This window comes from Callithrix jacchus, chromosome 17, assembly GCF_049354715.1.
Source record: "Callithrix jacchus isolate 240 chromosome 17, calJac240_pri, whole genome shotgun sequence".
In the NCBI taxonomy this organism is placed as follows: Eukaryota; Metazoa; Chordata; class Mammalia; order Primates; family Cebidae; genus Callithrix; species Callithrix jacchus.
Window position 1 is genome coordinate 63864964 of NC_133518.1, and position 26648 is coordinate 63891611.

Consider the following 26648-nt stretch of genomic DNA (forward strand, 5'->3'; position numbering starts at 1 on the left):
GGAAGGAGCTATTATTGTGGCCATCTTTGGAAAATCTAAGCTGCTGCACACTGAGTTTAGTTTTGGATCACAGGCTTTTTCTCTAGTTAGGTGCCAGAAGAAACAGGTGGCTTGTTCTTAAGAGCCTGTTATAGGAAAAATATGCATCTCTATGCACTAGGAAGACTAGTGGCTCATTCTGAAAAGCAGGTGGGAACTGAGACAGGCTGAGGGAGCTGTGGGTTTCCACCACCCGTCATGCCCTACTTCAGGGCATACACTAACTGAATTAAATAGCGGATGGACATGTGGCTGCCACCCACCTTTAAGTTGCTGTGAGTCTGTTCTGGCTTTCCTGGTAACTGAGAAAAATGCAGTACCATTAGTATCTAGATGACATCTATGGACACAGAGAGAAAAAGAAGAAATCAGAAGGCCCACGTAAGCCTGCCTCTGCCAGCTTTATGGAAATGGACCGCAAGCTGTTCTCTCAGGGAATGGTCTCAGGTTCAGGCTCCCTGCATTCTCCTGGCTTTCATCAGATCATGTCCTTATTCTCATATTGATTCTAGGCCACTGAGTGAATTTTTTCGTTTTACTGAATGTGGGCTCTCATGTGAGCTGCTCCAGTCCTTGTGTTTTCAGGGTGCTCCATGCCAAGATAGTTATTTATTCCTTTTGGGGAGAGCTATTCCTGTGCATGGTCAGGGTGCTGAACTTCTATTGACTCTGACCAAGATTCTTTTTGACCTCAGCTTGGAAGTTGTCTATGGGCCTTTAATTGTACCCTCTGATAAAGGAGAAAGAGCACTTGAAAACAGGCATAAATTCTGTATATATTTCCAAGGCTGGGTTGTTTAAAAAATTCTGTCTTCTTTTTTTGTCTTTGAACTTGGACATGAATTTTTGTGAAGTACAGCGTGTCAAGGGAATGGCAATGAGAAAATATGCAGGAGTATTTATTAAAAGCTACTCAGTGAATCTATCATAGTGTGTTCATTGGTTTCAATATGGTAAGACCGCATTATGAAATGAGAGGTGTTTTACTCTGTAAATGGCTGTTTGCAAAATCTCAGCTTTGTTGTGCATGGTCTTATTATGCAGTCCATGCCTGTCTCTGACCATGAATTTTATTTTTCTCTTTTATATTTCAAATTAGATTAAAACCCCAAAAGCAATTTATTAATTCGTTCCTATTTAAAATTTAAACACAAAATGAAATGGAATGTGCTGAATTTTGTTTGAATCCTTATGAGTACATGCAATGACTCTTTAAAGTATTGAATTTCATGGATTTTAAGGAGATCCAGAGAATGATGGAAGTGTTTTTGACAGCTCTGAATTGTTACTTGGTTAGTCAGAGTTGAAGACTTGGAAGTCTTCAAATCTCATACTTGGTTCAAACATTTCATTATCCCTACCCAAGGCTTTATTATCTCTCAGAAAGGAAGCTGGATTATCACTGATCACAGAAACAACAGGTCATGTTAATTCCACTGCGTGTTTCAACCCCTCTTCTCCTGGATGTTTTGGAATAACAGCCATATGGAAGTGAAGCAGACTGATAGGATTTCCTCCCTCTTCTTGCTCCCATGCATACATTACCAGCAGTGCAATACTGAGGAAGCTGAAAAAGAACTTGAATGAGCCGCACAATGACCATTACCCTGAATTAAAACAACAACAAAAACTTGGTTATATTTGTTTGGAAGTGAGAGATTTGTATATTTCACAACAGACTCAATTGGTGAGGTGGAATATTACAGTGGCGTGGATTCTGCTTTTCCTATTATTGTTGTGCGGCCCGTTAGTCTAAGCCAGTAATTTCCATTGGATTGGGAATCAGATAGCCTGAGTAGAAATCTTGGCTCCATCACTTCATTGGACAAGCCACTGAAATCCAGTTTCATCTTTTGTATAATAACATATGAGCACTGAAATTATTTGGAGAAATAGACAATGTATAATATACACACAGTGCTTCTTTAGTACTGAGAACATGTACCTAGAAGTCACTATCTTCCAGACACATATTTGTAACTCATTAAATGCTCGTAACAGCTCTGTAAAGTAGATGCTGCTGCTGCCGCATTTTCCAGGTAGGGTGCAGCACCTGGGCCAAGTCTGTGAACCTCCAGGTTAGTTCTCATTCTCTTTTCCCTTTTTTTTTTGAGACGAAGTTTCACTCTTGTTACCCAGGCTGGAATGCAATGGCGCGATCTCGGCTCACCACAACCTCCGCCTCCTGGGTTCAGGCAATTCTCCTGCCTCAGCCTCCTGAGTAGCTGGGACTACAGGCACGCGCCACCATGCCCAGCTAATTTTTTTTTTTTGTATTTTTAGTAGAGACGGGGTTTCACCATGTTGACCAGGATGGTCTCGATCTCTTGACCTCGTGATCCGCCCTCCTCAGCCTCCCAAAGTGCTGGGATTACAGGCGTGAGCCACCGCGCCCGGCCCTCTTTTCCTTTAGAAACACAGTTTCTACCTGTGACCTGAGCCAGGTTAGGTTCAAATGGTAACTAAGGTAACTAACTCTCATCTTTAACATTATCTGATTCATTATTCCTTCAAAGTGTGGCAAGGATGTGTTTTGGTGATGTTTCATATAATTCTAAAGGTAAGAGTCACTGTCTATTCCAATCCGTTTCGTTGAGTTTAGGTAAAACGATACCTGATCATTTTCTGCAGAAATCAGTCCATTGAGAAGTTGTATTTACTTTTTCTTATTAGAGTTTATCTTTAGTATTGGATTTGAGAAATCAGGTGCTTATTGGGAGGGCAGGGCAGGTAAGTAAATAATGCAAGCTGATTTGGTACAGTAGAGGAGGGTGGGGAGTATAGCAAAGATAGTGTCTGTCTTCTCATTCTTTGCTACTGCATGGCTCAGTGGACTACAAGCTTTAGAATCAAGAGAATCAGCTGGATGGCTTGTCAAAGGATAGATGATTTGATCCTATTCCCAGCGTTTCAGGTTCAGGAGGTCTAGAAATGTGCATTTCTGACAAGCTCCCAGGGAATGATGAGTGCTAGCCCAGGAACCACATTTTGAGAGCCACTGCCCTATAGGAATGTGTAACTGCCATTACCAGGTTTTCCAGTATATCAAGAGAATTCCTCTATTACTTGAGGATTATGGCTTTTTCAAGGTATTTTTTGATTTTCCAGACATTTCACTACTAAAAAACATTCAGATCATACAGTGATTAGGCAAGAAATATTAGGAAAGAGCTTTAAGTCAGCCTCTTGCATAATTTAAGTCTACTTTTTAAATATTGGCAACGTATTTAAAAGTTTTTAAAAGACTGTGTCAGCCACCACTGAGCCAAAATAAACATGTCTGTTAGCTCAATTCAGTTTGTAGTTGAGCAGTTTGCAACCTCTGTCTTAAATGCTAGGAAAAAATAATGGATGAAAATGAATTATGTTTGTTGAATCTTTCTGCATTTAAAAAATTATGAAAAACACTGGCCGAATATCTTTAAAGCTATCCTAGAAGCTCATCCAGAAATGTGCTTTTCTCTTATAACCCGAAAGGGAAATCCATAAACTATTAGAATTAACAGATTGTAATCCCAGCACTTTGGGAGGCTGAGGCGGGTGGATCACGAGGTCAAGAGATCAAGACCATCCTGGCCAACATGGTGAAACCCTGTCTCTACTAAAAAATATAAAAATTAGCTGGAAGTGGTGGCATGCACCTGTAGTCCCAGCTACTCGGGAGGCTGAGACAGGAGAATTGCTTGAACCCAGGAGGCGGAGATTGCAGTGAGCCGAGATTGCACCACCACACTCCAGCCTGGTGCCTGGCGACAAAGTGAGACTGTCTCAGAACAAAACAAAACAAACAAAAAAAAGAATTAACAGATTGTTCCCTCGGTTAAGCATGCACACACAGCCTTGTCTGTTACGGTCAGTGAATCTGCCTGTCAGCTGGTGGCAGCCATGGTTTGTGTGAATGGCCCTAGCAGGACAGTGCTTCTGTGCATCTTCACCTTACTGTTCTTGGGGTGCATTTCAGACGTTTTCCCTCTTCTTTCCACCTACATCCAACTTACCTTCTTTCCCGCTCTCACCCTACTCTTTGTTTTAGCTTCCTTTGCACCTTTTACCACGTCCATTTGCTTTGCGAACACCTCTGTCTGTATTTAAAGGCAGTGAAGACGAGTAATCATAGTAACAGTAAATATTTTTCGAGTGTTTATGCTCTGCCAGGTACTGTTTTAGGCTCTTAACAAATTTAATATTCATAACAATCCCACAAGATAGAAAACGGTACTACACCCAATTGAAAGACAAGGTCAGGCACAGAAAGGTTATATAACTTGTCTGAGATCACCCAGTTAGTAACAGCCAGAGGCCAAAGTTGAACGCAGGGTATCTGGCAGCAGGACCCAAACCCACAACCACTAGACTACCTCTACAATAAAAAGCCTCTACCTTCCACGCCTGTAATCCCAGTACTTTGGGAGGCCAAGAGGGGTGGATCACGAGGTCAAGAGATCGAGACCATCCTGGTCAACATGGTGAAACCCCGTCTCTACTAAAAATACAAAAAATTAGCTGGGCATGGTGGCACACGCCTATAGTCCCAGCTACTCAGGAGGCTGAGGCAGGAGAATTGCCTGAACCCAGGAGGCGGAGGTTGCAGTGAGCCGAGATCGCGCCATTGCGCTCCAGCCTGGGTAACAAGAGCGAAACTCCGTCTCAAAAAAAAGCTTCTACTTTCAACCCCTTCTTCCTACAGAACCTGGGTGGACACGTGGGGAGGCTTAGCACATTGCAGCTCCTAATGGAAACAGTCATTTCCACTTTCCTTCTTTCTCCAAGTGGTCCGTCTGCCTTACCAAACCTTTGTCTCAATAAAAAGGTGATTGTGCTGAGACAGAGATTACTGCTCTTTGAAATGTCTGGAGTTGCCTGATGACACTCATGTAGGATTTATTTGATCAAAAGCTTTACTTGATTTGCCCTTTCAATAATCATCATTTTGGTCAGTAGCAGAGCAGAAAGTTTCAGGTATCACTGCGTTTAGAACCCACTTGACCAGCACTGTTCAACAAAGATATGCTAACCACAAATGTAAGTTACACATGTAATTTTAAATTTTCTAGCAGTCGGTTTTAAAACAAAAGAAACAGATGAAGTTAATTTTACAAACATACATTATCTACTACAATATCAAAAATATTTCAACAATTAATATAAAATGAGATTTTTTACATAGTAATTTCCTATTTAGTCTTGAAAATTTGATGTACCTTTCACACTTCCAACACATTTCAGTTTGAATGAGCCACATTTCAAATGCTCAATAGCTACATATGACTAGTGGCTACTGTAGTGGATAGAACCGCACTGGATCAAAGAGATGTGAGAATTACAGCCCAGCAACACAGGCAGAGAACCCTGAAATGTCAAGTGCGGACAGACATGGAGCCAGGGGCAGAAACGATTCAAGAATGCATCAGGACACAATTGTTTTAAGGGAAGTGATTTTCGAGAAAGATAACGGGAAAACTTGGGGAAATTTTGCTAATTGGTAGAAAGTATAGTTGAAAAAATATGTGTGCATATCTAGTCTTTACTAGTTTATTTAGTTGAATTAACATTTTTCTGAACGTAGGAAAAGAATTGCACATACTACGGTAGAGGATGTCAGAGACATCCTCTGGCATCGTGTAATAAGAGAGAACTTTGGAATCATTTGAGGGCAAGAGTTATTCCATTTGAGTGACTTAAGCTTCTTGACCTCTAGACCCCTTTCAGTTTTCTAGATCAGAAAGTCACCATAAATTTTAAAATCACGTTTCTTCCACCTCCCACCCCCACCCCCCCAATAAAGAAAAGAGTGTGTGGCTTTAGTTCCCATGGAATTTCAGGCTCAGATGGTGCAAATGAAGAACTGGCTTTCTCGGCCTTGTTTTGGTAGCATAGGGAAACAAAACCCAGAGATACGAGCAAGGGAGACTGGAGGATGTGATTAGGAGTAAAACTTCTGAGGATGCATAATGTCAGCAGCACAAACCGTGTTCATTCTCCATGTTAGTTAATGGCTAATCTAGAGATTGTACTGCCATTTGCTGATAGAGCACAGTTTAAAATATTTTATCATTAATGTGACAGGGAGTTGGATAAAGAAAATGAAGCGTGATTATAAAATGCTAATTATCGTTCTCAAGTGCATATTGGGCACTCACGAATATTTGCAGCATAATTTGCTTTATTTATTATTTCAGTTTGGTTATAAATGTTAATTCAATTGCAGATGGTATGTTGGCAATTTACAGAGCTATAAAGTTATTTGGAAATCCTAATATTTTCTACCAAAATGTTCTGTTAGTGATGGATGAGCTAAATTAAAAAACTCCTGCTCTTTAGAGTTAAATACATTAATTGGCAAGTAGGCTGTAGGGATTTCCAGATCTGTGCTGGCTATGTTAACTCCTTAAAGAAGGGGGAGGACATGGTTTTTAATTTAGAGTGGGAATTTTCTTTATGAGAAAGGGCGGGGAGGAAAGAGGTCTCTTTTTCCTATCACCCTTGTAATGTTTCTTCAAGGCTGAAGTTTTCTTCATGTTCTAGTTCATGCCAGAAGAGACATGCTTGAAGCCGCATTTTTTCCTTTACATCAACAGTTTCTGAGACCGTGATGTTGATAATTAGGGTGTATATGTACGTATGTTCATGTGTGAGAGAATGAGAAAGAGACAGACCGTATTTTCTCCAGCCTCACTGATTACTACAAAATATACATATGTTTTAGCCAGGGGTTGTCAAATTATGGCCCATAGGCTAAATCTGATTTGCCACCTATTTTTGTACAGCCAAGAGCTAAGAATATTTTTTACATTTTAAGTGCTTGAAAAAAAGTTTAATTTTATGACATATGAAAATTATATGAAATTCAAATTCTTGTGTCTATAAATAAATTTTTTTTGGTACACAGCCAATCCAGTCATTTCTGTATTGTCTATGATGACTTTCATTCTGTGATGGTAGAATTCAGTATTTGCAGCTAAGTCTCTGGCCCACAGCTTGAAGAGTTTCTATTTGGCCCTCTGTAGAAATCTGCCAACCCCTGGATGAGGCTCTCTAAGGTGTTGTTTACAAAATTGAAGCCTTACCCTGTTTTTTTTTAACCTCAATTGCAGTATTTATGGAAACATAAGAATTTTGGAGAACAACTAGGTTTAAAACATGACTTTTCCTTTTCGAAAGCTGGGAAGGTTATAAATATGAATCTTAGCTTCCTTCATTTGTAGTGATATTAATAATTGAAAGAAGTGATACTATATTACTAATGTAAATAATTTTGTGTTTCACACACACACGATATACTCAAAACATTCTCCTTGCCTCCAAAATAAGGATAAAAGTAAAAATTATTTTCTTTTACTGTCAAATTAAAAACATAAACTAAGCTGTGTTCCTGGAATGTTCTATTTGTGTTAACAATTAAGAATTGTACATAGAGGCACAGTAATATCAGAAAATGTGGCTACCTTATATAACTCGTTTGGAAAATGTCATTCTTTACTAAGAAATACTGTGCTTAATTAATTCTTGCTCCTAGGAGGTCAACTTGGGGCACTCATTATGGCCTTAATTGGTGATATAAATCCTCAGACCCCGGAGGAAAAACACATTGAGTGGTTAGTGGTCTCTGGCCTTTTGGGTGAGTGTGCGCTGGTGCCAGCCTCATCTCAGAGTGACAGCTTCTGGTTTCATGGCTTTAGGTCTAGCCCCACTGATATGAGGTTTAAAGGCCAATGTGCAACAGCAAATAAATGCAATGACTTGTCCTGGTGTTTTGCATTAAACAGTGTGAGACAACCCACTACCTTCAGACTTGGAAAAATGTGTTTCTGTGAACTCCAGTTCTTTGTATTGAATTATATTCATTACACGGCCCATCTGGAGTCTCCTGCCAGGCCAAAAATCATCTTACAGACATTAGCAAAAGGAAGTTAAATGTAATTTTTTTTAATTGTATACTTTTCATTTCCATTTATTTTTTTCCCTTTTATTGGAGAAAGCAGATGGAAAGGAAAGCAGGATCCTCTCTCACTCTGGTTCCCTTCGGGAACAGAGGCAGAGCATTCCTGGCTGCTGCTCCTCTCACACGTTGGCTTGAGGTGATGATGGGGCTGTCTAGATTCCGGGGATAATTGCTGGAAAGGTCAGGAGTTCAGTCTGAAGCTCACACTTTTTGGGGTTGTGGAGTTTGGAGGATAAGAACAGTGCACTGGCTAACATTGGGCTTTCACTGAAGTGGGTTGCCACGAATTATATTTGACAGTGTGGAAATGAAACTCACAAATATCAGATGTGATGCAGTTCAGTTTTGTGTCTGGTTGTTGACTTGAGTATTTTGCTGGGAGTTGTCTTTTTGCCGAACTTTGAGTCAATGTAAAAAGGGCCCATATTTGGGAGACTGGGCTTTCTTCAGCTCTTGCATCTTACCAAACAAGCCATGTCTCACAAAAGATACAGAACTAAGGCTCATGTTGGAGACAGGCTGAATGTTCCTTTAATAAGACACATGGAAATCTCAAATACCAGTGCTAGAAGGCATGTAGAGATTATTTCAGACTTGTGAAATGGAACTGCAGAAATGGGTAAACAGTTTGCCCAGAGTCCAAAGCCAGTTAAAGGCAGACAGTAGACTAGCCCATAGCCCTTTGGACTTCGACTTGGGTACTCGTTCACTCCAGCCATCCTACAGCCCTGGCGGAGGATATTTGGCAAAGAGAGTCACTCTCCCATACAACCAGCCATCCATGTGAGCAAATACTCACTGATTGCCTGGCAAGGTGCTGGATTTGGTGCCGACGACACAAATATATAGAGTTATGACAGGTTTTCAACCTAATAAACTACATCAGAACAATTCTATAGTCATTATCTGTATATACCCTACCATCATCTGTCAGTTCACCCAGACAAATTCCGAAGTTGCTGGGTTTGGAGAGATGTTTTACGTTCAAATAATGGTGAAGTGCTTTTTAGCCACATACCGACATATCCAGCTCATACATGCATTTCCTAATGATGGTCTTCCATGTCGATGAGAGAAGGGGGTAAATTTGAATTTCTAATAATGAATCCTTGTGTCCCTGTGTACAATTTTATTTTAGTCAGATTCCAGTCGCAGGCTATTATCTAAACATTTTTCTTACTCATTGTTTTTCTTAGATTAGGATGAGGTTTGGATTAGGTCAAGTATACCTATGATGACCTCTGATGTACATTGCTTTAGACCATGCCTATGACTTGGAGAGGAGAGAGAGGAGGGACGTAGGGCGTGTCACCCGGCTCAGTCACACACAGTAGCTGCCTTTGTGCTGGGATGCTGATGTGAAGTGTCTGGTGTCCCTGATGCAGCCAGTCAACAGCTTCCTTAAGGAGCCCGGCCCTGTGCTACCCTCAGTCACGTCTGCCACAATAATAGACACACATTACAGGCATAAATAGCAACTCCAGGTTTTCCCTTCCATGGAAGTGTGTTACAGTTCTGTCCACTAAATGGGTTACTTTGGCTTTAAATAATAGACCCCATTGCTTCTCTGTTCCTCGCGTGTGATGTGGTTTCACCTACCACTCTCCGCTTTCAACAAAGCATATAAGGTATCAACACAATTAAAAGTGAAAAATAATCTGTCTGCTTTGCCGGTAGTGAATGCTTACAGAACACACACTGATACAATAGATTTTAAATAATTTATGTCCGGCACTTTTTTTTTTTCAATCTGTAAATGAGGACACCTAATGCGGAATGGCCGGCGTGATACTCTATCCTTCCCCCATTAAGATAGCAAGATGAGAGGCAATGATTCAGATCGGTATATTTTTGGAGCATTGCGCGGGTAAAGATTAAAAATTAAAAGAGATGACGTTCTGAAATACTTTGGGTAAGGAAGCTCATAAAAGCCATTTGGAAACCAAATTAACTCAGAATCTCCTTCTGAGGGGCTCCTAAAAGCCCTTTGCATTTTCTTGGCGGGATGAACGCACTACTTTTTTGTCACTGCCAGGTGCTTTCCCAGGGTCTATTCTAATGCTCGCTAAAGCGTCGTGCTTCATTCTAACGTGTCTCTTGTAGCCGTCTTTGGGCTGAACCAAGTAAACTTCAGGTGATGTTGAAAACAAATAGGAATTAATATATGATGCTTTATGTCTTCCGTCTATAGATATGTTAAATCTCCAGTTACCAGGATAATGTGATTCATGGTTTATTTTCCAGCCTGGAGAGGGTGGTTGGTCCAATCTGGAGGGATTTATTCAGCTGCTCTAACTACCATTGACGGGATGGGGAATTGGCCCCACAAATCCCCAAAGTCTAGAGACTGTGCTATCCCACAGAAACAAGACTGCTAAGCTGTTAACAAAAGCCAGTTCAGATCCTTGGTGGTTAAATACAGTTTAATCATGATTTATGGGGGAGGGGCGGCTCTTTCTCCTACACCTGCCTGTGGACATCTCCTAATTATTCATTTGAGAAAACTCTGAATAAAAATATCAATCTTGAATATGTGCGTGTCCAAGGAAAAAGGCCAGCCGTGTCCAAGGAAATGTTCAGTCCTGTTTCATCTAAGGAAAATAATTCCCAGATTTCATCTACAGGCGGATGCTTCGAGAGACCGAAGTGCTTTTGGATGGGTTCAGAATAAACACACCCTCCTAAGCTATCTCTTTTGTCGTTCAGGAGAAAATGAGAAGGGTAAATGACGTTCCTTGGAATGGTCAACTGAAGAAAGCAAAATTAGGCTAAAACACCCCCAAAGCTCCTAGATGAGGCGTCCTGGCCCCGGGGCAGGATCTGACACCCCATCTTCTGGAGTGGGTTATAACATCAGGGACCGCCATCCATTAACAAGCCAGTCCTGGGCAGCAGAAAGCTTTGTGGAGCCAGATGGGAAGTAGCCACCGAGGAGGAGAATGTAATTTTGATACAGGAAATAGAAGAAGAACAGTACAGCTTTTCACTCAAGATATATGTTTCTTCTGTCTAAAGCCAGCAATTTTGGGAAATGAAGCTAAGAGTTTAAAAATAAGAGCTCTGTCAGGGAAAATAAAACAGGTCTCCCTCCATCCATTAGACTGCCTTTAATTGAAAACTGGAGAACAATCTAACTAATTGGCAGGTACCTCTTTTATTACTGAGACTGTTTTTTCCCCTTCTCTCCTGTGTAATCAAAAGGCCACTCCTCTTTTTATCAACTAAAGTCAGGTATGAAATGGAAAAACAGAGAGGTAACACTTAAAAAATTAATTGTGTGTGTTCTGCTAAATGTTTTCCTACAAAACAACTTCAGAAAGTGCAAAACTGAAAGGTCTTTGAAACAGCAGCAGCTCCAGGAGTGTATTTCCATATAGCATGATGCTTAGGTGGGAGCTGTAATGTGCTCATTGCAGACAAGTTCATGTGGTTTAAAAGAACTTTTTCTTTTGCATTGGGGACCTATTTAATTTCAAATCTTGGCACTGTGCTGACATAATATAGCTACTTTAATTTTAAAGATCAAGAAAGAGGAGCCTGTGGGTGAAATTTGAGCCTATTTTTTTGCTAATTTGGAATAAGAGGGGAGTTTGGGATAAATCATTAAGTTCACATTCCTGCCCGAATTTATATTAGCGTTTACCAATGAAAATATAGCTTCCTTTTTTCTTTCCTTGCATATAAAGTGTTTTGGTTTAGACTTAGGTGTCTTTGCCGGCCTTTTCTTCCCTTCTACGTGGCGTATCCATATGATATGATACTATTTTTAATTGTAAAATTGCATATACTTCATCACAAAAAAAGATTGTTACATTCCTGCCTGCAAAGGACTCCTGTTTTGAAGAAGAAAGAGACCGAAGATCAATCATTGCACTGTCGTAGAATGAGTGTTGCAACAGCATACGCGGGTAGCGGGGGCTTGGTGGGAGCCTCACCCCTCCTGGGGCTGTATCTTGGAGCACCAGCAGTCCTGAACGAAAGGACAAGGCGGGGAAAGGACTTTCAAATCATAGGGCATGAACAGAGAGAGAACATAGGGCACTGAACAGAGAGAGAACACTCTAGGTTTGGGGGCCTGGGTAAGAATGACTGTACAAAGGTATGAGCAACTTTGAGGGGGCAGGTGGTCTTTTGTTTGTTTGTTTTTTGAGACGGAGTCTCACTCTGTCACCCAGACTGGAGTAGAGTGGTGTGATCTCCGCTCACCGCAGCCTCCACCTCCTGGGTTCAAGTGAGTCTCCTGCCTCAGCCTCCCGAGTAGCTGGGATTACAGGCACATGCCACTATGCCCAGCTAATTTTTGTATTTTTACTAGAGATGTGGTTTCACCTTGTTGGTCAGGCTGGTCTCGAACTTCTGACCTGGTGATCTGCCTGCTTCAGACCCCCAAAGTGCTGGGATTACAGGCATGAGCCACTGCGCTCGGCCTGTGGGTGGGCTTTAAACCATTTCATCGCTGATCTCAGTGTGTAGAGGTCAATACTCTTAGCATTATCAGGCTTCAGCCGGGACTCACCACAGCTTTTCCATACAAGGACGGAATCCATTTTGAGAGCTGGAGCTTGAGTCATATTTTCTCAATAAACTTAGTGAGATTTTTGCACTGTCAGAGCAGTGTCTGTGGTGAAGAGAAGCAGAAGGCTGCATCCAGTAAATCTGTGATTTTTCAGCTGTCAGACTTGAAGACTTAAATGTAAGTGCCTGACTGGCTTTCCTTCTCCTGTTCTCATATACGCTATGATTTTTCCCTTTTTACTCCAGTTCATGTATAAGTGAGAAAAATTCCCGTGAGACGGTCCCAACGTGGCCCTGAAAATTAAATGGACTTGGAAAAAAAAATGCACCAAGTTATACACAAGCATTTATTTTTCTGTGCTAATTTAGGTCCTTAACATCATAAAGCAATGCAAGTGCATCATAATTATTTGGGTCTGTCAGAGGCCTTTGAATGATGTGATATGCATGGTCATGTGCCTTGCTGTCAACCAGCATGTTATGATGGAGCTGAGTCCTGGCTTTGTTCATGGCGAAATGTTGCATACCAAACTTCTAAAAGAGATTTAAAAATTCATGCTGTTCGGCAAACCGTTTAAGTATACGGGAGCATGTTTTGGCACGCTCTCCTTCTGCTTACCTTTTTTTTTTCCCCCTCAGTAGAGATGAGAAAATTTAATTTGGGTCCAGATGAGATTTAGTAATTAATGTGCAAAGCAGCTGGGGTCCACGAACTCCTGGGCTGTAGCTGCGCAGCTATTTTGGTGCATTTTGTTTTCAGTGAAATAATTGAAAATTTAAAAACATAAATTCATTGGCTTCTTGCCCTGTCATATTTAGACTAATCCTGATAATAGATTGGTAACTATGGATTTCACCAAGGAAGGGCCCAAAATAACTGACCCAAGTAATTTCGAAAACAGATGTCTTTAGTTGGTTCAAATTCTCAAGACCAGATTTGAGGAAAGCCTGTGGAGCACAGTGGAATCTTCCATTTTCGAGGCTTTGTTTCCGTCATATAGCTTTTCTTTCTGCTACATCTTAATTCAAACTCTTGAGAAGAGACAAAGTAGTCCCCAAGATATCATATTTATGCTATTAACCTGCAGAAATTTCAGAGAAATTTACCTGAAATAGTAACCTACTGCAGAATTTCTAGAGAAATTCTTTATATAACTACTCAACCTCATATTCTTTACCTTCTTTTCAAGTCACGCTTTGTTTCAGTGGCTCCCAAGTGGTGGCTGGAGATACCCTGGGAGTCTACGATGAACCTTTGGGCATCCTCTTAAATCGTGCCTAGATAGGTGTGCTATTTGAAAGGAAATTTTATTCAGTTTCAAAGAAGTTATTTGTGTTCTCTTAGCTTCTCCCACTCCCCACTGTGATCCCACCCGGAAGTTTTTTTTACACTAGGGAAATAAAGCCCAGTAGTAAAACATAAGCTCCCAACTGAAAGGATTTTCTTTCTAGCTCTTACTGAGGTCATGGAATTTCTCAGAGGCATCCCAGGGGAATCCTGAGGGAAAATGAGTGTGATTACAGTGGATGACTTAATTCTGTCTGATATCCAGTCTTTAGCCATAAGGTCAACCAGAAGAGGAGAGAGACTATCCAAGACTACCACATCCTCCTGAGGGAAAAAGAGGTTGAACACTTTTACTGTAGATGGCATTCTATAGCCAGGACTTAATACAAAATGAAAATGTTTGTCTCTTATTCAAAAATTATTTATGACTGGGTACAGTGGCCCATGCCTGTAATCCCAACACTGTCAGGGCGAGGCAGGCAAATCGCTTGAGGCCAGGAGTTCAAGACCAGCCTGGCCAACATGGTGAAACCCTGTCTCTACTAAAATTACAAAAATTAGCCAGACGTGGTTGATGAATGCTGTGATCCCAGCTACTCCAGAGGCTGAGACATGAGGATCACTTGAACCCAAGAGGCGGAGGTTGCAGTGAGCCAAGATTGCACCATTGTACTCTAGCCTAGGTGACAAAGTGAGACTGTTTCAAAAAACTAGAAATAAATAAAAATAATTATTTTGAACTTTAAGACAGTGACTGCACAGTCACATGCCCTGCCCAGAACAAACCTCTTCCCCTTTTGAAAACGGTCAGTTTAGCTAGCAGTGTTGACTTGCCTTATGAAACTTGCTCCCTGAAAATTTTATTTTGAGATAACTGGTCATAAAACCAGGTAGACTTGATGCTTACCAGTTAAACTAGGGTTATGATAAGCAGACCTGTATGATACGGTCACTTAAAAATCCATATTTTATCTAAGGTTATGTTTTAGAAATAGAAAAAGTCATATTTTCACCTAAATTAAAGGACATTTTATCCAACTGCATAATCTTTCCTTCCTATTGGTTTCCGGTTTACATTACCTAGTAACGTTTCTTCCCAGGATCGTGTTCCTCTGAAATAACGTTGTGAACCAAATACATTGGCTTCATGCCCTTCCTGGGACATCATAGACTGTGGAAGTTTAGACCTCGATGTCTGATGATGTGAGTTCAGGTTCTCATTGAAGACCGTAGGTCACCTTTTCGTTGGTATTCCCAGGGAGTTTTAATTAATTGGAGATTAAAAGGATTGAGAGCTGTGGTCTCTGGGTCTCTAACAGAGGTTGAGCTCTCTCAGGGGTTTACCTGACAAAATCCAGGAAAATGCTGTAATCTTCTCGAAAGATTCGTTTTCACAGTGATGATGTTTTTGCTAAATCTGTAATCTCGGTCTCCTTTAGAACCATTTTTCTAGGCGTATTTTCAAAATTCAGACTTTCTTTTATAATGGTAAGAATAAGTGTACTAAGGAAGCTTCTGGACTAAGGGGATTGAAAGGAGAACTTTAGGCCTAAAATCCGTGGTGAAGTTCTCAATGAAAGGCCGGAAGATACCCTCCAAGTTAGCAGGCAAGAAGCACAATAGACTAACAGACCTATGGAAGCCATGGCTATCAGAGCATGGCAACCTTCAGCCTTGCTGTCCATTCACCTTTACCGAATCCCCAGCACTGGGACCATGTCCTGGTGGGAGTTTCTTACCTTTTTTCTTTTTATTTTAACAAAAATAAATAACTCTGAGCTTTTGCCCTTGGGACAGCTCAGCTCCCTTGTTTGATGTATGGATTTTGGGTTTTTTCCCTTTTCTGTGGCCCAGAGGTTGGCCCCCTGTAACTTGTTCACTGTTCTTTTCGTTACATTTATGCCCACCCTCCCTGCATAGAAGGAAACTCGCTGTCATCAAAATAATAGGCTGTTTTTCTACTTTCTCCCTCCCTCTCACCCATTGTCTTTCAGTGGGGTGAAAAGGTCTTCACTTTTCTCTTTCTCCCCCCAAATTTTGCTATTAATAACTTCTCAGACGTTGTCACGCATAGACTTCCACTCACTCCGGAGGGTGTTTTTTGTTTGTTTAACACAACGTGTTTCCTGATTTGAAAGCCATGTTTCCCAGAGTAGCTGTGAAGGGATTATTCCACACTCACCTCCTACTGGCAGCCTTTACTTTTGGCTGGAAATAAGCATTATTGGCAGCTCTCTGCTGGCCTGGGCTCACACTGCACAGAGCTCCAGCCTTGCTGGATGCCCGAATAACTACCCAGGCTGATCATTTGCTTACTTTTTTATTCAGATGAGGTTAGAATCTTTTAATGACTGAGGAAAATATGACTAAGTAATGCTCCTTCCTTTCCTTACTTTCTTTGGCTCTGGAGGGAGAAATTACCCTTTTGAACTTTGCATGGTATAGAAATTAGCTCTGCAACAGCCCAGTTTACATAGATGTACTTTCCATACCACTTTTTTGGTAGATTCCCCTGACTCAATGCTTTTTACAACTAAATATAGTACCAAATTGCCTTTTTATAAAAAAATTTGTTTTTATCTTAGTTCCTTTCTTAAGACAATCGTGACACATTCCACACATGTTAAACCTGATGTCAGTGGCTCTAAGGCTAAAAAATAACTTCCATTCAAAACACCACAGTATGAATTCTCACAAGCAAATGTATGACTAAATATGAGTCAGCAGATTGCACTGTTGCTTTAGAAAGCAAGGATTCTTGGGCTACGTTCTGACCTAGACCCACAGGCAGGCTCAGATTATTAGGTATTTGTATTGATACCCGGAGCTCAATATCTATTTTAGATAAGATGCGTGATGAAGTCAGTGATTCGTAGTTTCCTGGACAGTCCTGAGAATATAATTCAACTCCAGTCCTCTACTGCAGAGAAGAGTACAGTGTCTCTCCAGTGAATGCTTGGCATGGCCTGAAGATCTTCCCCAGGCTGAACATCAGCCCCCTCTTCCAGCTGTAGCTTACACACACGCCCACGTCGTCTGCATCTCTGCCAACCCCGACCACTGGCTGTCCCTGCACTTTCTGACTCCAAACCTCTGTTGCTTACCCATAATATTCTTCTTGGGGAAAAGCCAGCCTTTCCGATTCTATTTTTTCACTAGAGCTGAGATCAAGTGCCAGTTTTCCTTTCTTCTAACTCCGTTGAATTCCTAAGGCCTTTATTTGCTCAATGAATATTTTGTGTGTCTACAATATGTGGATCAGGCACTACAGTGGACACTTGTTCACTTTCTGCTTCCATTAAAGTTCTTATCACACTGCTTGGTGGCCTCTCTTACGTAGTGTTCACTTGACTTATTGTTCCTTGTATAGTATACTGAGAAAGGACAAGAATCACCTTTGTATGCCCTAAGAAAGCTTACCACATCTACTCCAATTAATTGGCATTGAGTGAATGAATCAAAAAGTGAATGATTCAATCTAGAGATGGCCTTTGGAATCATGAAGGTGTTCATCCCCAATACTGTGTAGAGATTGAACACTGTCCAATACTATTTGGGGATCTTTATTTTACACATAGAATGTATACGGGAAATAGTTCAGTAAAAAGCTTTGAGGAAACAAGTTTTCTCAGTAACAGGAGCTGCTATTCACTGGGTACCAGTGAAGCTATGTGGCCAGGCTGTCCTAACACTTTGCATGCATCCCCTCTTTGGATACACACAGTTTTCTCATGAGATATTTTTTGTCACCCTTTTTTTTTTTTTAACAGATGAGGAAATTGAGGTCTTAATTCACTCAAGGTCATGGAGATAGTAAGTGGCTGAGTCACAGTTCAAATCCACATGCGCCTGAACCAGACAATTCACTAGGCCCTTATCTAAACCAACAGAAATTCCCTCCTGTGGGAGATGGTGGAGATTACTGTGTGTGATAGCATCTGATAGAAGGTGAAATAGGACTTGTGTGGGGGGAAAAAATCTAGAGCAATAATTTGAGAGTATCAGAGGAGGGAAGATGGCCTAATCCAATTCCATATCCAAATATGCAGGAGAGAGAGAGAGAGGAGCCACTTTTCTCCATGTCCTTTCTAGATTTGTGATTTAAGATGAGTCCATCAAGGAAAGTATAAATTTTATGCATCTGGGTATAGAAGGATATTTAGGTATAAAAAGACAGTTGTCTTTCCTTTGGATGTTTGCTTCTTTCTGCACTGTAGATAATAGGGATGATTTGGAACAGTGGTGTTTCATACCCTCGGGGAGACAGAAATAATCTGAGTCAGATATGGGCATTTCATAATTACTGCTACTACATGAACCAAATGGCTCTAATGCATGTATTGCCTGCCCCACCGTGTGAGTTCTTATTTTCCCTTTTAGGGTGTACCTCAGTTCTTTGATAACAGCAGTCAAAGAGCATGAGGGAAGAGGTTGAAAAATCCAGAGTTAGAAAATGCTTGCCTCAGTCTGTAACACAGATTTGTCTTTCCAGTCTCAGTAATTGGTGTTCGTTGTGTTACCGACTTTAACTATAGTAAACAACGGAAGTCATGATTAATCAAGCCATGGTTAATCAAGAAAAGTCATAATCAACCAGCAGAAATTAGAATTAAGCAACAGAAGTCATGATTAGGCAACAGAACTCATGTTACCGATGGCATTCATGATTAGCCAACAGAAGCTATGATGTATAACGAAAATCCCAGTCAACGTGCACGAGTCACAGTTAGCCAGCAGCAGCCCAGACTGACTAACCCGATCACAACTCAAATCAGTGGGTCTGCTACTAACTTCTGAGAAATCTAGTTGTTTAGGTTCTTAAATAGAGATGGTACCACCCTCAAGGATCACATTTTAATAACTAAGTTAAAATCCAAGACTGTTATTCTGACTGGTTATAGCTAGGACTTCATCATTTAGGAAGCAGTTATTAATTGAATATCTTCTGTGTGTCAGGTTCTGTCTTAGCCCTGAGCTATTCACCTGGTGTGTCCCAACAGAATTTATTAGGTGTTGAAAATTGAAACACTTTCCTGCCAGTTTTTGACTTGCCATTGCCTTGGGTCTTCCCTCCCTCCCTCCAACTGTACTATCTTAGTTCCAGAGAAGTCGTATTAGGCACTGCCTGGAGGCCACATTGGGTCTGCCAGGTTCATAGGAACCAGCCTTTCTACCTATCCTACTCTCTTTTCAGGGAGGCATGGATATCAGCAAGAAAGGTGGCACACTTGGCACTGTGACACCTTAGTGGAGAAATGGGCAATGCCTACTAGGTTCCCTGAGGCTGTGGCCATCAGCCACTGGTTGGCATTACCCTGTGCCACCTATGTTACCTCTGAAGCAGATAGTACTATTGTTTAAGACTTTAAGTATCATCCTTGAATAGGTAGAACATGGAAGGAAAAGCAACATACCTAGGAGAAGAAGCATCCATGTATGCTTAGATCAGTCAGAGAAGGCTTCCTGGCCAAGGTGATCTCATAGAATTTTCCTGGGTTTACTGAGAAAAGAAAGTTCTCAGAAAATGAAAGAGTAAAATGGTGGTGTCAGCAGTTACAGAGTTGGTATCTGGACACAGTGTCCAGGATGAGTGAAATGACATCTGATTATTGTCATTTCTCTTATTTCATGCATGTCTTCTAATATTGACAGTTGACCTGGGTTTCCATTTAAGTAAGAGGTAAATGGTTTGTACTTATCAGTGTTAAAAAATAAAAGGAGGATTCAACCTAAATTGAAATACTAGCAAAGTAAATTGTGGGTGTATGCGGATATCTGCCCCCCACCCCCCACCGCCCGCCCCCATGCACACTGGATCTCAAAGCAGTGGTCTATGAGGGAGTGAGATTTATATAACAATTCATAATATCAGTGAAGGGGGAGGAGGATTTGTATGATGCGAACCTTTCTTTTGCTCAGAGGGCACGTCTGTTTACCCAACCCATGTATAAAAATACCTCATTGCATATATTTTAGTCAGCGCGTATTCAAGCATGGTGGAAATGATTTACTGAAACGTAGACCTTCTCCTGAAATCCAGCCAAAAATCTGATTTGGAAAACCAAGAAGTCCTATTTAGTTTCTGGCGTCATTGTTACTGAACCGCACGGACTGGGTAATCAGTGACATATAAAGTTCTTTAGTTCCCCAGTCTTTCATTTGAGCATCATGAGGTTGTTTGTCTCTCCTTCCTGGTCACTTACGAAGAGTTTGCCAAACTGAATGTTTGGTTTTTAATAAATGGAGGGGGTCACCTTTGTCTGTACCTCATTTTCTGTGTCTGCCATTGTGTCAGTGTTTCTCCGCAGAAGAGCAAAGGTGTCTGTAAACTTGTGTTTCTACATCTGGCAGCAGAAAATGACCCGTAGGTATTTTTTTGCAGGGAAAGATATGTTTTTAGGTGACCACTTCGCGCAGACTCAGAGGATTTCACAGTCTTCATAACCTGTTATTTTAGATTCTAAGCATATTTGTAGCTCCAGAGGCACAAAAATATACCGGTTTTCTTGGAAAATGTGTGTCTGGGATATGTGATAGGAGTTGCAATCTTAAACAAGATTTCCAGGCTCTTACAGTTGAACCTTGCCAGTAAAAATACGCTTATTTAGACATTAAAATCCTAGGGTGCCCATGTAAGTATCCTAAACAATGTGTGTTAGTTATATGACCATTCTTTGCTAATGTGTTTTAGCTTTGAATGTTCTTAGCTCTGGCTCCTGCAGTGTTAATGTACTGCAGGGAAGGTTGAAACACCAGATGGTGGGTCTTAGTTTCTGTTCACCACATTCATGGTGTTTCTGGTGAAGGTATAAGTCACGTCACAACTGGGGTAGACCCCCTCGCTCTTAATACTTACAGCAAGGTGGAAGATTTTTTTTTTTTTTTTTTTGGCATTTAGAAGAGAGAAAAGGCAGCAGGTGTCACCACTCACCATTCATTCATCTGTGTATTCACCAAGCATCACTTGATCATCCACTGTCTGCAAAGCTGTATGTAGAAGTGGGGACGATGAAGAGGAAGCTGGGGACCCCTTGCTTCTGGAGCCTGAAGTCTGCTTTATTTCATCAGTGTTTCACAGAAAATCAGGATAAATTGCTGCTTTTATCAAAATGTGACTTTCAAAAAGTTAAAAGCAAAGAACTCATTTAAGTATTTAGTAAGCACATGTCGAAAATGTATTAAACTCATTGATGGGCGGAATAGAAGGATGACAAAGCTGGTTTAAAGGAAGCTGTGAGAAAGATACTCAGGTAGATAGAAAACAAGAGAGAGGGAAGGAAGAAAAAAAGAATACCAGAATAAGATTGCAAAGGTAGATACAGAATGGTTCATGTCCTACAGGGCAATAAAACAATAACGTTTGCGGTTATTGTTCATTTGGTCAGAAATGTTTTGCACCTACACTAGACAAAAATGTGTAATTTACCAATTTTCTATAGTCTTTGTAGAATCTGGGTCTATTCAATAGTAAATAATAAGTCAAACAAAGTTACATTTCCTGCGAGAGTTAGATGACACTTAGGTGGGCTTGTCAGTCAGTGCTGTAGTACATTCCTTCCTGAAAGAGCTCTCTGCAATGATGAAAATATTGTATATATGTGGTGTCGAATGTGGTAGCTATGGGCCAGATACCTCCATAGCACATACTTAGTCAGCAGGTATTCTAGCATGGTGGAAATTTGAAATGTAGCTAATGTAACTAAGGAACTAAATTCTTAATTGTATTTACTTGTCATTAATTTTGATTTAAGTAGCCTCGTGTGACTAATAGCTACCATGTTGGACAAGATAGCTCTAATATGCCATTAAATGGGCAGACACTCATTTTCTTACTTGTTTCCAATTTTGGATAATTTTTTAGAATAATTTTTTAAAATTGTGAGAGGAGCTCAGTATGTAAAAGAACTCAGAGAAGGCGCCTTTGAAAAAACTGACTCTTGCATTAAGCAAATGATTTCTCCTCTCCTTCTCCCACCTCCTCCCCTCTCCCTCCTCTTTCCCTCCCCCTCCCTTTTTCTCTCCCCCTTCCCCTTCTTTCTCTCTCTTTCTCTCTTGTTGAGATGGAGTCTCACTCTGTCACCCAGGCTGGAGTGCAGTGGCACAATCTTGACTCACTGCAACCTCCACCTCCCAGGTTCACGCAGTCCTCCTGCCTTAGCCTCCCAAGTAGCTGGAATTACAGGCGTGCACCACCGTGCCTGGCTAATGTTTGTATTTTTTTAGTAGAGATGGGGTTTGCCATTTTGGCCAGGGTGGTCTCAAACTCCTTACCTCAAATGATCCTCCCACCTAAGCCTCCCAAAGTGCTGGATTATAGGAGTAAGCCACTGCACCCAGCCAATAATTTCTTTTATTGGGTAAAAATCCTCAAGTATTGGGTTTCTTGGTAGGGGCTCACCTGAAATTGTTCTGGCCAGCAAGGGAGCCAGTTATGAAGCTAAGCCTGTTTGGAGGGAACCCAACTCTGGTGTTTTCCAAATAAATCGGCTTGGTATTAACTTTCCTTTAGCAAGATAATAATGGTCATGTCTAGTTTTGATTAAAAAGGGCTTTTGGGTTTGCAGCAGGGAAGAACTCTTGATCTCTCAAGAGGCTTTTAGGGTTTATGTAAGTTAACTTTTCTGCTGCCATCACTTCATTACTCAAAAAAAGCAATTAATGCATTGATAAGGTTGGCTTTGATTTCTGATGAAGCTCAGTTGCCTTACTGGCTTTTCTCATCTTCTTGCTTGTTTGCAGGGCTTTTTCCGCAGAAGTATTCAGAAGAACATGATTTACACTTGTCACCGAGATAAGAACTGTGTTATTAATAAAGTCACCAGGAATCGATGCCAGTACTGTCGACTCCAGAAGTGCTTTGAAGTGGGAATGTCCAAAGAATGTAAGTGGAGTCTCAAAAAACTTTCTCCCTGTTTTCCTTATCGCTGTGATTTGCTCACCTTCCACTATCATGTGGAATTCACACGTGACACTAATGATTTCTTGCTAAGGGTAGGTGTGACTAGAGATGACCTGAAAATGGGGGTTCATGTGGAGATTTTGAGTGACAGTTGGTGGAAAGGCGGGAGTTAGGCGTTGTGGATGGCAGATTTATATTCCAGGGCAGTGGCTAACTTGCTGTGGATCCCAGAGCCATTAGCAGTAACTCAAGCGTATTACATAGTCACTTGGTGACTCCAATTCCCCATCTTGACAATGGATATAAGGATCTTCACCGGTATCAGTGAGGATAAGGTAAAACGACAGGCATCAGTGTGAATCGTAGTCATAATTTGCCATTTTTTAGGAGGGAAGGATTGTATAACTTGTGGAAGAAACATTTCAAAATCTGGGACATTGGCATTTTTCCAAACTTGATTTAGTTTTTCTCCTCCAAGCCGTCTTTTCCAAATAATAATACATTTTATTAATGCAAAAGAGATATTTTAATTAAAACTTGGCTACTGGTCCAGAAATATCTGATGATGGGGATTTGAAATATACAGGCTTTCATATACACTGCAACAACTTTTTCTCTTTCTCTCTTCAATGTGTACAAATCTAGGGAATAAGAAAGTATTAAGCCAGGCGTGGTGGCCCACGCCTATAATCCCAGCACATTGGGAAGCCAAGGTGGGTGGATCACTTGAGGTCAGGAGTTCAAGACCAGCCTGGCCAACATGCTGAAACCCCGTCTCTACCAAAACTACAAGAATTAGTTGGGCATGGTGGTAGGTGCCTGTAATGCTAGATACTCAGGAGGCTGAGCAGGAGATTGCTTGAACCTGGGAGCCAGAGGTTGTAGTGAGCCCAGATCGCACCACTGCACTCCTGCCTGGACTACAAGAGCAAGACTCCATCTCAAAAAAAAAAAAGAAAAAAAAAGGGAAAGAAAGAAAAAATTAGGTGAATGGGATATGTGTCCAGTGAAGCTCTTGGGGACTACTGCTCTTCCTGTCACTCCATCATGTGGGATTTTGGTGATGGTATGCTGCATGTGTGAGCAGTGGGCTAGGTGCTGCATGAGACCCTGGAGATACCTGAGACATGGCTACTGCCCTCCAGGAGTATGGGACCAAGAGCCAGGCGCCCCAACCATGACCCTCTAATGGAGCTGGAAGAATTATGTTATGGATCAAGGACTCTTAGACTTTGGAACTGGGTAATGTGGGCTTGGGTGAAGACTGACTAAAGAAGGAAAGCCCCTCTAGCCAGCCAGAGGCATTGCTCTGAGGGTGCTCAGCTGGGAGTCTTGACCTCCGCTGGGAGCTCTTGCTCAGGGATTGTAGCAGATGCTTCTTTAGCCCACCCAGCTACATTTCCTAACTGTACTCCTGCCCCTTCACCTTTTTTTAACTGTACTCAGATTTTAGTTTTCTTTTATACTCCTTTGGTTTCTATGCTTCAGAGAAAACTTCAGGGCTGGGATCCACAGCATATTTTATGTTCCAGCCGCATGTGTGAACATGTAACCTAGGGTGGTTCAGTGAGAGGGAATTCAAGACTCACGTGTAGAATATCAGGACAGAAGTACCCTTCCCTTCATGCATGTGAACAAGGACACAGGTAGCCACAAGTGCCCCTGGTGGCCATCCTCCAATCCCCAGGGAAGTCAGCTGTAGGACAACGCATCCACTGGAGATGGAGAAGTGGAAAGATCGAAGTCAGGCCCTTAATAGCACCAGTGAATTACTGAACTGGCCAACCCTATGAAACCATGGCCTCCAAGTCCTTTTGTTATGTTTGCCAAGAAGAACCCAGTAAGGCATTTGGAATGGGGGTCTTGTTAATATTTAGAGTCCTCATGAAGGAGACTGGACTGGGTCATCAGACAGGAAAGCATCCTACATGTGCCATTCCTTCTGGGAAGCTCTTTTTCCTCTGGGCAGTAGTTCTATCTGCAGATGGTGGGTCACTTGGCCACAGTTCATTCAGTTCCTTTACCTCCCTCCAAGTTTTAGAGCCATTGAGTTACTTGAAATCCATACATTTGATGATATGAAGTTTACATCCAGTTGGCTCAGGTTCTAAATCCTGGCACTGAAGAGAAAAGCATGATAACCTGAAATAGCCAGATTATTTATATGCGTGAGAGTCACAGGATGATCACCTACTGCTCTAGTTTCGGCTTGAGGCTCTATAGACATGGGTGTCACACAGCATTTCTGTGGGAGAATTTCAGTCCAAGCTGAAATTATAAATGAGTAAGCCAGATGTGGACCAAGGGAAAATCACTACTTTTGCATTATTTTGTGTGGGCTGGAGACCCATTTCCTGCTTACATTACTTAAAACTCATATCCTGCTGCTCTGTAAAACCTGGCAGCTTGGTTGGCAATTAAAAAAAAATAATATTTACACACACAGGGAAACTCTCGCATCAGCCCTCAAGGAGCTTATCACCTTAATTAGATTTAAAAATATAGAAATGGGAAGAAAATGGGATCATTACGTCCAAGTACACAAAAATAAATATATATTTGTTAGAAGGAAATTGAAGGGAAAGAAATAAGCACTTGAAATATAGAGATTGAGAGTCTAATAGGGTATTTTTAAAGTGGAAACAGAAGGAAGCAGGCAAATATGAGAATCAGTAACCAATTATACCACAGTATACACACCTGAAATGAACCCCAGAATAATAGATACTTGTAGAAAGTTAGAAGTGAAAAGGGATCTTAGAGATTGATTTTCACTCACCTCTCTCATTTGACATACAAGTGCACTAGGGCTCAGAAAGATGAAACAGTTTTCCCAGCAGTCCCACCTGGCTGAAGACATAACCGAGACTGCACTGAGGTCGGCCACTTCGCCTCCCCGTGCCTTCCCTGCAGTAGCAAGATTAGCAAGATTCACATTCCATTCTAGCCATAGGACATGTCAGTTCCTCGGTATGCCTCAGAATCCTTTAGATGAGAGTGACAGAAAACCCGGTTCAAACTGGCTTAAGCTACAAAAATCTGCGCATGTCACTGAAAAGTCCAGAGTAACGTGCTGGAACCAAGGGCACGTGTTTGTTTTCGGGGCATTGTTTCTCTTTGTCTCTCACAGCTGATTTTGCCGTGCTGGCTTCATTTTGCGGAAGATTTTCCCTGTCTAACAAAGAAGGGCACCAACAGCTTCAGGCTGATAATCTATTGACCTAGCAAAGAGAGAGACCCTTAGATCCCGATTGTTCCATCAGAGCCTGGGGACGGATTCTCATTGGTCTTACTTGGGTCACGTGCCCCTCTGTGAATGCCGTTGCTTTGGGTGGAGGACAGAATATTGTGATTAGCCAGGATTGGATTATGTATTGATATCTACAGCCCAGGATTGAGATTGACTCTTATCAAAACCACGTGGGTCGGGAGTGTGGAAGAAAATGTTCCTCAGAGGGGGATCAGAAAGTCAGGAGACCAAAACGACCCCATGTCCCCCTTGATTTGTCAAGTCCCACAGTGCTGTTCCCAAGACACTCTTCTTTATGCTGTGGGAGAAAAGTATAAAATTGAGAAAATTTAAGAATCATATTATAGTAATAGCTAAGTAGACAGGGTAATTTCTATGTGCCAGGTACTACATTAACCAGTGTTTTTTTTTTCTTTTTTTTCTTTTTGGTCACCCAGGCTGAAGTGCACTGGTGTGATCTTGGCTCCCTGCAACCTCTACCTCCTGGGTTCAAGTGATTCTCCTGCCTCAGCCTCCTGAGTAGCTGGGATTATAGGCACCTGCCACCACACCCAGCAAATTTTTTGTATTTTTAGTAGAGACGAAGTTTCATCATGTTGGCCAGGATGGCTGGTCTCGAACTCCTGATCTCAAATGATCCACCCGCCTCAGCCTCCCAACGTGCTGGGATTACAGGCGTGAGCCACTACACCCAGCCTACATTAACCACTTTTAA

General features: G+C 41.4%; 1 protein-coding gene and 1 long non-coding RNA gene across 11 annotated transcripts in view; one reads left to right on the forward strand and one right to left on the reverse strand.

Annotated features, from left to right (window-relative positions):
- Positions 1-26648, forward strand: part of RARB (retinoic acid receptor beta) — a 782655-nt gene that overhangs the window by 657812 nt on the left and 98195 nt on the right. For all 9 annotated transcript variants that reach the window (XM_035278907.3, XM_078354410.1, XM_035278906.3 and 6 more), the window contains one exon: positions 22524-22665. In XM_035278907.3, the coding sequence (XP_035134798.1) occupies positions 22524-22665 (142 nt within the window). The remainder of the gene's footprint in view (positions 1-22523; positions 22666-26648) is intronic.
- On the reverse strand, positions 13443-25901 carry LOC118148987 (uncharacterized). Of its 2 annotated transcripts, none has more exons than XR_004736161.3 (4): positions 20716-20850; positions 19199-19284; positions 13675-13787; positions 13443-13578 (listed from the first exon to the last, which is right to left on the reverse strand). It is a non-coding gene; the product is annotated as an uncharacterized LOC118148987 (long non-coding RNA). The 2 variants fall into 2 exon arrangements; XR_013528702.1 differs by lacking the exons at positions 13443-13578; positions 13675-13787 and adding exons at positions 18179-18313; positions 25463-25901 and having other exon boundaries at positions 20716-20899.